General features: G+C 33.7%; 2 protein-coding genes across 2 annotated transcripts; both read right to left on the bottom strand.

The window, feature by feature from the left end:
• Positions 1–356: 356 nt before the first annotated feature.
• On the bottom strand, positions 357–4257 carry LOC120275935 (single-stranded DNA-binding protein WHY2, mitochondrial). The gene is made up of 8 exons (XM_039282663.1): positions 4130–4257; positions 2971–3086; positions 2768–2853; positions 2583–2675; positions 2301–2395; positions 2146–2219; positions 1628–1716; positions 357–838 (listed from the first exon to the last, which is right to left on the bottom strand). Exons 1-8 carry the CDS (start codon positions 4186–4188, stop codon positions 716–718), a joined length of 735 nt encoding a protein of 244 aa, XP_039138597.1. The 5' UTR covers positions 4189–4257; the 3' UTR covers positions 357–715.
• A 1189-nt stretch (positions 4258–5446) lies between these two features.
• LOC120275936 (DNA repair RAD52-like protein 1, mitochondrial) lies at positions 5447–8322 on the bottom strand. Its single transcript, XM_039282664.1, has 4 exons — positions 7996–8322; positions 7258–7295; positions 7077–7171; positions 5447–5823 (listed from the first exon to the last, which is right to left on the bottom strand). The coding sequence occupies exons 1-4, from the start codon at positions 8277–8279 to the stop codon at positions 5680–5682; spliced, it is 561 nt and encodes a 186-aa protein (XP_039138598.1). The 5' UTR covers positions 8280–8322; the 3' UTR covers positions 5447–5679.
• Positions 8323–8870: the final 548 nt, after the last annotated feature.

The following is an 8870-nucleotide window of genomic DNA, read 5'->3' as shown; positions in this document are numbered from 1 at the left end:
ATTTGCCCAAGTTGTTCAAAATATATATATATATATATATATACATAATAGAAACATGGATCTCTTTGTCTGAAAAATTAGACCAAAAGAGTTTTAAATTTTTTTTGAAATACTTTTAATTTTAAAAAAGGAATATCATTCCTCATGAATCCATTCAAACAATTAAATTGACCAATAAATTTTTTTTTATATAAAATAAATGCTTCTGGAGAAAAAGAAAATAAATTCAAACATGCCCTTAGGACTCAACTAGCGAGAGTAAAAGACGAGTGTTTCTTGAGAAAAACAGGTATAAAGTGAGGCAGATTCAACTGCACAATAAATGCCAAATCCCTCCATAATTACCAGAAGCAACAGAAGGAAGCAAATGAGATTAGTTAAGTCTTAAGTATCATGGAGCACAACAAAAATTTGCTCAAGATTTGTCCCACAGAGATAACCAACACCATTTCCTTCTCTTAATAGAGACCTAGCAGAAAAACACTCCTAGAACACAGCATGATGAGACAAAAAGGTGCAGCTGCCATATTGACAAATTATCTCAGGTAATTCAATAGGTTCGAAACTTAAAGCACAACATAATCAAATGCAGCCAAAGTTTCGATGCTTAAAAGTGAAAAGAAATATCTGAATTCCTGTAAGAGGCAAGTGTCACAAACTTGGCCATGGGAGATGGAAAGCAAGAACACAAGAAGGTGGTGGTTGCAGGTCATCTTCACCGTCCCCACTCGTAATCTGGATCGAGTTGGACCTCTCGCTGCTTTACTTGATTCATGTTGCCGCTTTCCAGATGTGGTCTGACAACTTGATCCCATCCCATGATGTGCGGAAGAACGAACTAAAAGAAAAAAAAATGTGTCAATAGAAGTATAACATGTTACATGGACTTATAACAGAAGACTATAAAATGTGTTAGTTATGAAGCAAATGCAGAAGCATATAGCTGAAGAACTAATGTACACTTTCCTCTACATTTCCATGGCATGGAAACCACGATGCTTGTTACCTGCTCAATGAGTTAGGAATTGCTCATCAACCCTCATTGTCAGATGCTACCCACAATCACTTTGTTTCTGGTTATTCATTTATTTATTTAGCTTTCCTTTCCAATAATTGGATCACTCTCTCGACCATTCAGAACTCACCACCCCTTTCAGAATCAATGTCAAGCTTCTCAATGAGGTGAGAGCATAAAACCTTCACTTTAAGAATATCACAAGTTCAAGAACTAAAGTGCATCTCCCTTGTGTGCTAACTTTTCCATGCTCTAACTCTAAACGAAATGTGGACTTGGCGAGTAATTTACCAACAACTGAAATAGTAGAACTTAATACTCAATCGTATAACATATTTGAATTCAATATTTACAATTTTAATAAAACTGAAAAAGAACCCTTTATTAGCATCTATGTACAATAAGCAAGAAACATAATTCACTTTTAAGATTAAATAGATAACCTAGTTGATAATACTGGTAGTGCCCACAAATGGTGATAAAATTCATTAAACACTTGAATAAATGTTTTGAGTGGAACTAGTTAAAGTTATCTTACATTATGTAACTGCATGCAAATAACCTTCCCATTTAACATGAATTAAATAGAGAAATGGTTCCCAGAGAACTTACACCACAGGCTGCACGGATAACTGCATACTCAGCTTTTGTTACTGGCACAGAAAAGCGCTCAGTTTTTTTCTCAGCTGCATTCAACACACCTGTACAAGTAGCATTTGTCAAGGAGCAATTGACAGGGTTTTCTTTTATAATGCCAAAACAAGGAAAGACTGCACGGAAGAAACAGTCATAGTTATTACCATACAATCACTAATGAAATAAAAAGAAGATAACTTACAAGTCAATTGGGGCCAAAGAAATAAAACTATGAATCAAGTTATTGTCAAAAATTCAGATCACAGCATGATAAAATTTAAATTGGAAAATTAGAAAATTTATGCAGCCTAGAATTTACTAACTTGCGATGAACATAAAGCAGTTCTTTGAGCCATCAAATCCAGAGAAAAAAAAAACCACCAAATTATCGCACAAGCATTGTATGTTGAACAAGTTAAGCAAGATCAAATTGTTACTTCCCCATCTGTTAAAAATCAGAGAACCTTACTATTATAACAAGACAAGAGGCTTACTTAAACCAAAGAAAAATCCACCATCACTTCCCATTGGAGAAACTGTAAGTGTTTTCTTCACTTGCCCTTCCAGACTGCAATACAAGATATCAATGAGAGAGGAAAAATGGTACGTGGGAAATTTGACCATATCAAATGACCTAGATACTACAGACCTTGATTTCATTGATGGATCATGGAAGAATTCACAAGACTCAGTAGGTCCAAGGCTAATCAAAGAACCAACTTCAATAGCCGATAAAGCAAAGAACTACAAAAAAATAAAAAATAAAATAAAATAACCAGCACATAAATCATCAAAAGGAAGCACATGATAATAAAAAGCATCTCTTGGTGTAGTCACCTTACCTTAAAAAAAGTATTACAAAAACAAAACAAAACAAAAAAACAATTTACAACAGACCACAGAGGCGAGGAATCAATTATAGGGCTATTACCTGCCTCTTTTCCCAATCATACTTCCGTGTACCGATGGCTGGCATGAATTTCAGCAACACAACACCTCTTTTATCAACTTTAGAAATACCAGACTGCCAAAGCATGGAATTCTTTGCAAGTAAAGCATGAAGTATGCTATATGAAAATTATGTTAAATAATAATCTTTTGGGATGAAGGGCGCACATCCATTTTGGTGAATTTGGGCATGATTGGAGACATAGAAAGTGCCGCTTTCCCCTTGAAAATAGAAAACTCTGCAAAAGTTCTTCCTAACAAATTTCATGCAAGTAGGTAAGGATTAATTATGTGAGCAGTCTCAACAAACTAACTAGGGAAAATAAAAAAAAAAAAAGGAATGTAAACAAAGTGAGCCACAAGGAGCACACCACTATTTGTCAAATCTGTGCTGCCAGTGGAATAATGGCGATGAGAACAACCAAGACGCAAAACATCCATACAGTTTTTAATTTTCATGGGCAGAAACTTGCCATTCAGCTCCTTCCTATAAAGAAATGAAAAACACGCCACATTCAAGTCGAGATATAAAAATCATACATCAAGAATAAAATTACAAAACCCTACACACAAGTACACCATAAATGGAAGACATTAAGCCATTCAACATTGAAATTCTACTTTACTGATAAATCACCACAAAATACAGCATCCTTCTGACTTGGCCTAAGGTCGCTTATTCACTAGGAACCGGAGATAAGTTCTGGAAAAATTAATGTACTGAGCAGAAAACCAGAAAATAACCTCAAAATACTAAATCAAAATATGAAAAATAAAAAAGTTGTATTTCTGTATCACATTGAAATTGAGAAAACAGAAAATAACTAAATAACATTTATATGAATTATTGAGACCATAAAAAAAAAAAAACCATTAACAAAAGTTATATGATAGAAGACAAATATGAAACCCACAAAGCCATCTCATTTTGAAAACCAAATTATGCAACACCATCCTCCCACTTCACACAAATTTCCATTGAGCTACAACAGCGTACGACTACAGACTATGCGCCTCTTAAAGCTGAGCTACAATGCAAGCATGCACATCTCCCTACCAATCTTTATGCCCATCTCTACAAACTACTCAGAAAAAAAGACAGATAAAAAAAAATACAGAGAATTTCTATGAACAAGCATTTCTAAACACTTATACAAGCGATTCATCCTACAAACAAGAATCTTTCTACAAGAACAGCATTCTCATTTCAAAATCAACCTTAAAGACTATGCAAGCCCACCTCATTTGTTGATTAAAGCTACAAATCACTCAGAATGCGCAAGAGATTCATCATCCAGACTACTAAACCTACTCCAAATCACAACCAATACTTCATCGAATATAATTAAAATTTTTTGAAAAAAAAAACTAAGGAAAACAGAACACCACCAACCCTCAATCACAAACATTTGGGAAAAAAAAAGAACCTAGAGTGAGAAAAACCGGTAAAGAGATAGCAAGGAGATCAAAAAATAGTGCAATAATCTTGCAGTGCAGAAGAGTTAGGGACTAGGGTTTAGGGTTGCTCGCCTGAAGGAGAAGGAGGAGGAGGAGGAGGAGGAGAAGAAGAAGCGGCAAAACTTCAGCATGGCGCACAAGCGAGACCTCGGAAACCAAAACACTCGGGAAAAGAAGAAGTCTCTTTGCACGGGCTTCTTCGACACGAGCTCGCTTTGAATGGGAAATGTCTCTGCTAAATTACCAAAATACCCTTTTATATATATTTTTATTTATTTATTTTTTTATTTTTTTATTTTTTTATAAAAACAACACATGAACACATTATTATCCTTTACATACAGGATCATCCAGTTCACATGCTCTCATATTTAATCGATGACACAAGATCTGGGGTGGGGAACAAGTCCATATTCGCAACGAAGATTGTTATCACTACTATATTCTGTGAAACTTAAATTTGAGATCTTTTAAATGTCTCACATTCATTTTCTATGATGTTTTCAATATCGTTGGATTTTAAGTCTTTTGAGAAATTTTTTAATTTATAATTTGTAAAATTTAAAACTTTACATATGCATAGTTGTAAATTTGTAACATATGGGTTGAAAGCTATGTACATTATACACCATCAAAATCTGAGTCAGGTATTATTACCATTGAATAGTGGGAACAAATAGATGAGAAAAAAAGATTATTTTTGATTGAAATACACTTTCAAAAATTTGGACTTTCATATTTATTTTATTTTAGCTAAGGGTTTAAATTTTATATGAGTTGGTTTGGATCTATGTAATTTAAAATTTTACAGGGGTGTATGATACACATCATGCTACCTTCACATATTAGAAAATAAATCCAAATATTATTAATGTTTTAGAAGATGATTTGAGAGAGAATTAGCATCCATATTACAGGAGGTAAATTTTTTAGTAGGTCACTAAGCTTTGACTCATTTTCACTTTGATCATCGAACTTCAATTTGTATCAATTTGATCACTCAATTTTAATTTGATTTTAGTGGGTAATAAATCATGAGATTCCAACCCTCAAATGAATAATGTGGCTCTTTTTCAATAACATAGACACCTCCAATAGACTTAAAAATTTGTCATGGGGAAGACTAATTCGGATTTTCAGACAACCATATAATCAATTGGGGGTTGAAATCATTGATTTATCGCCCGATGTAATCAAATTAAAGTTAAGTGATTAAATTGATACAAATTGAAGTTCGGTGACCAAAATAAAAATGAGCCAAAATTTAGTGATCTAGTAAAACATTTACCCATTATAGGCCAATTTACCTACTATGCTTTCAGTCATATCATGTTAATCACTATTCATAAACATTAGTAATTATAAATCACTCATCATTGTACAAAACAATGGCAAATATAGCAATTAACATTCAAAAGATTGCATTGCATTCAAAGTTTTAACTTTATCGATTTACAATGCTTGATTGATATAAAGATAAGTACTACATATTGATATGCTTGCTTATACAAAACATGCAAGGCCAGAATCTAAATGTCAAAAAGGTTGTTTCCATAATGATTATGATCATTTGAGAGCCTATGTTTGCACATCATACAACACTACAACAGGTATCTCATTCACTACAACATATCTTCATGATATAGATGAAGTCCGAGCCCAAGACGAGCACAAGCTCGCCGGAAAGCCATTGCTTCCGCCTTTTGAACTGGATCTCCATAACCTGCATCTTCAACAGAAGCTGTTCCACTTGATTCCCTGTATATCTGAACATGAACAATCCCTCAGTTTATTCAGTGCATTTATCATTCGGGAATCGTATAATTTGATGCAAGAAATAGGACAATGTGTTTCAAAAAACAATAGACACCTTATTTCACAGGACCAAAGAATTTGCAATACAAATTTTTGAGAACTTTCAAGTACTCAAACATAGGAAAATATTCTTCAAGGACATTTTTCGCATTAGAGCAAGGTCAATGCACTTTTCGCATTGATATTTGAAGTTTCTGGAACTTTAATAAAGATGGAACAGTAATTGATGTAGAAGACAGGCTGAGGATGGAAAAAAAACAAGAAACTAAAAAGGAACAATATTACATGGCAATGCAAAGATGCATCTTTTTTAGACTAGAAGGAACACTGTCCTTTTAATGAAATGAACCCAAAGCAAGAAGCAATCTATTGGATATCTTCTGGTCTATTTGTCATAACTAACTAGTTCTTATAAATTAGATAACTGAATGACCTAAACAAGCTCAAAGACCAGCAAAATACCACAAGTGCTTTGAACTCTAATCTCAAAGAATGAGTTCCCTTTATGTAAAGCAGAAACAGACAATGGATAGAGCTCTTGATAAAAAAGCTAATCAGGAAACAATTGAGACAAGGAATTAGTGTTGCAGTTCCAAAATGGCAGATGTCTTGTTGTAGATATCCATGAAAATAATGGCAATATAAGTGTGTTTTTCCACCAACTTTTATTTTAAAGTCAATGGAACAGATTCTTCTCCAAAGAAAAGATTGAGGTTTTAAGGATTGAACTTAGAAATGTGATTATGAGCATATCTAAACTGATGCGCACTCCAAAATATAAGCAAGATTGGAAGTCAGATCATGACAGAAGCTGGGCCACTCAAAGGTGAAACTCAAGAAACTCATTTTAATCGTTTGATACCAAGGTAATATGGTTAATTGGTGCTTAGAGTTGCTTCTCAGTTCTTAAAAGTTAAAATTAACACACAAAATAATAAGAACAATAATAATAATAACAACAACAACAACAACAATAATAATAAATCATTATTAAAACATTCATATGAACTATTAGAAGAAACTAAAAGCCATATGACCCTAGTTATCAAAAACATCTCATAGAAGTTTTAGCATTGTCATTTATATATCAATTCATAAGATTTACAATTCATAATCATATATCCAATGGAGATATTAGAATGCTGTTTCATCAATCAACTTAATCATTCAGTAATCTCATCAATCAAGAAAAAATATATAATACCTCTGCATCAGTTCCGTAGATAGTCACACGATAAACAACAGAAACAGACTTGCCATCTGGTGAATAAACAATGTTCCGGACCTCACCCGACCATTCTACAATAAGAGGGTGATAAAAAAAGTCATAACATAATCAAAACTTCATTCCATCTGTCGAGGAAGATTAAGAAAGACGATGATACCCGGAGCATGCAGATTCATAATGCGATTGACAATATGCCTATAAACAAAAGAACCAAAGAAGATGAGATATCAGTGATATTAGGTACTCAATGCTGAGTATAGAAGCTCTAAAGGAGATCTAAATACCAAAAATACTATCACAAACACAAAATATTTCCATACTACTTCTCTAGGTAATGGCCATGCAAGGCTCTCACTGGAAAAAGACCAGCGTAGAGCTACTCTTTGCCACAAACACTGTAGGTTCGCATTAAATCATAAGAGTACAAGACACATAACCCAAACAGGACAAATGCACTTCTTTATGTACATAATCAAGAGCCAAAGACTTTAATGCATATGGCATCAAGCCAAGCTACTCTCTCCTATTTCAACAAAATCATTTACTTGCCCTGAATGAGTGATCTCCGTCTCACAAGAAAGGTGGGCAGCGGAAGTAAATCATTACACAATGTTCAGATTATAGAAAGGAAGCAAAGCTTCAACACATAAAAAATCATGAGGTATTACCTCATGGAGATACAAAGCAGGTACAAAAACTTGCATTCCTTTGATCATATAGAAAAAAAAAATGTAATCTTTCTATATCCTCATCTTCATGGAGAAATAGAATCGGTAAATAACAAACAAAACCAAATCAAATAATAACCACATTCCTACCATAAATCTAAAAAAAAACTCTGAAATGAATAATGTTTTGAGAATGAAATTAGGGGTGAAGATGAAGATGAGCACACCAAGGGACGTATTTGGTAGCGAAGTTATCCTCCGTGCGGACCTTGATAACGGAATCAGGAACCTTTTTGTTGAGTTCCCGGAGGACCTCCGACAAAGGCCTGCTGATCCCCTCCGACGGGATGACGTCGACCTCGTCATCCTCCGCCGAAGGAGGGGCAAATCGTGGCCTTGTAGGAACGCTCTTGGCGGTGGCGTACAAGCGAGAAGATGCTGAGGTGAGGCGAAGACGAGTATTGGAAGGGGAGAGCAAAAAAGCGAGGGTTTTGGCGAAGGACTTCGCCATTGGAGGATGCTTTGGCACTGATGAAGCTCGGAATGGAAGAGGGTTTTAGCTTTGAGTTTTTTTTATTTAAAAAAAAATTTTGGGGAGAGTTTTTATAATAAAACCCCTGAGTTTTCATGGATTTATTATAAGCTTTTCTTTCTCTTGATTAGAATTTGTTTGTTTCTGTTGAAGTGATTAAAGTCAGAAGATAATTGCAAAATACCCCTTTACAAGGATAAGTCCAAGTATGTGATAGAGGCAGTCAATTTTTTGTTTTTTTTGTTTTTTTTTTTAAATTTTTCAAAATAAAGGAGATGTTGAACAAATTCAATAAGCACATTTGATTTTATCTTCCATGAATTTTGAGGGTTTATTTTGAATCTTCTTTAAAACAAACATCCTGCAATGTACCATCAATAGGCTGAAAAACTGTTAATAAATCAAAATATTTTTAGATAAAATCTGATTTATGTAAAGTAAAAAACCTGAAAAAATAAATGTACTTAATATCATTATAACTTCGTTGCCAAAGAAAAAGAAATGACAAAATAAATAAATAAATAAAGAGTAATAAAATCTAATGATTTTTTTTAGTCTATATTTAAATAC

This window comes from Dioscorea cayenensis, chromosome 14, assembly GCF_009730915.1.
Source record: "Dioscorea cayenensis subsp. rotundata cultivar TDr96_F1 chromosome 14, TDr96_F1_v2_PseudoChromosome.rev07_lg8_w22 25.fasta, whole genome shotgun sequence".
In the NCBI taxonomy this organism is placed as follows: Eukaryota; Viridiplantae; Streptophyta; class Magnoliopsida; order Dioscoreales; family Dioscoreaceae; genus Dioscorea; species Dioscorea cayenensis.
The sequence above is the reverse complement of the archived record's forward strand: the minus strand, read 5'-3'. Positions and strand labels throughout refer to the sequence as shown.

Excerpts from the sequence above, each read along its gene's own strand:
- LOC120275936 (XM_039282664.1), bottom strand. The coding sequence starts at position 8,279 with ATGGCGAAGTCCTTCGCCAAAACCCTCGCTTTTTTGCTCTCCCCTTCC. Across the intron at positions 7,296-7,995 it reads GCTACCAAATACGTCCCTTG|GCATATTGTCAATCGCATTA; the intron begins GTGTGCTCATCT and ends TTTTGTTTATAG. Across the intron at positions 7,172-7,257 it reads TATGAATCTGCATGCTCCGG|AATGGTCGGGTGAGGTCCGG; the intron begins GTATCATCGTCT and ends CTCTTATTGTAG.
- LOC120275935 (XM_039282663.1), bottom strand. The coding sequence starts at position 4,188 with ATGCTGAAGTTTTGCCGCTTCTTCTTCTCCTCCTCCTCCTCCTCCTCC. Across the intron at positions 3,087-4,129 it reads TCCTCCTCCTTCTCCTTCAG|GAAGGAGCTGAATGGCAAGT; the intron begins GCGAGCAACCCT and ends ATTTCTTTATAG. Across the intron at positions 2,220-2,300 it reads GATCCATCAATGAAATCAAG|TCTGGAAGGGCAAGTGAAGA; the intron begins GTCTGTAGTATC and ends CTTGTATTGCAG.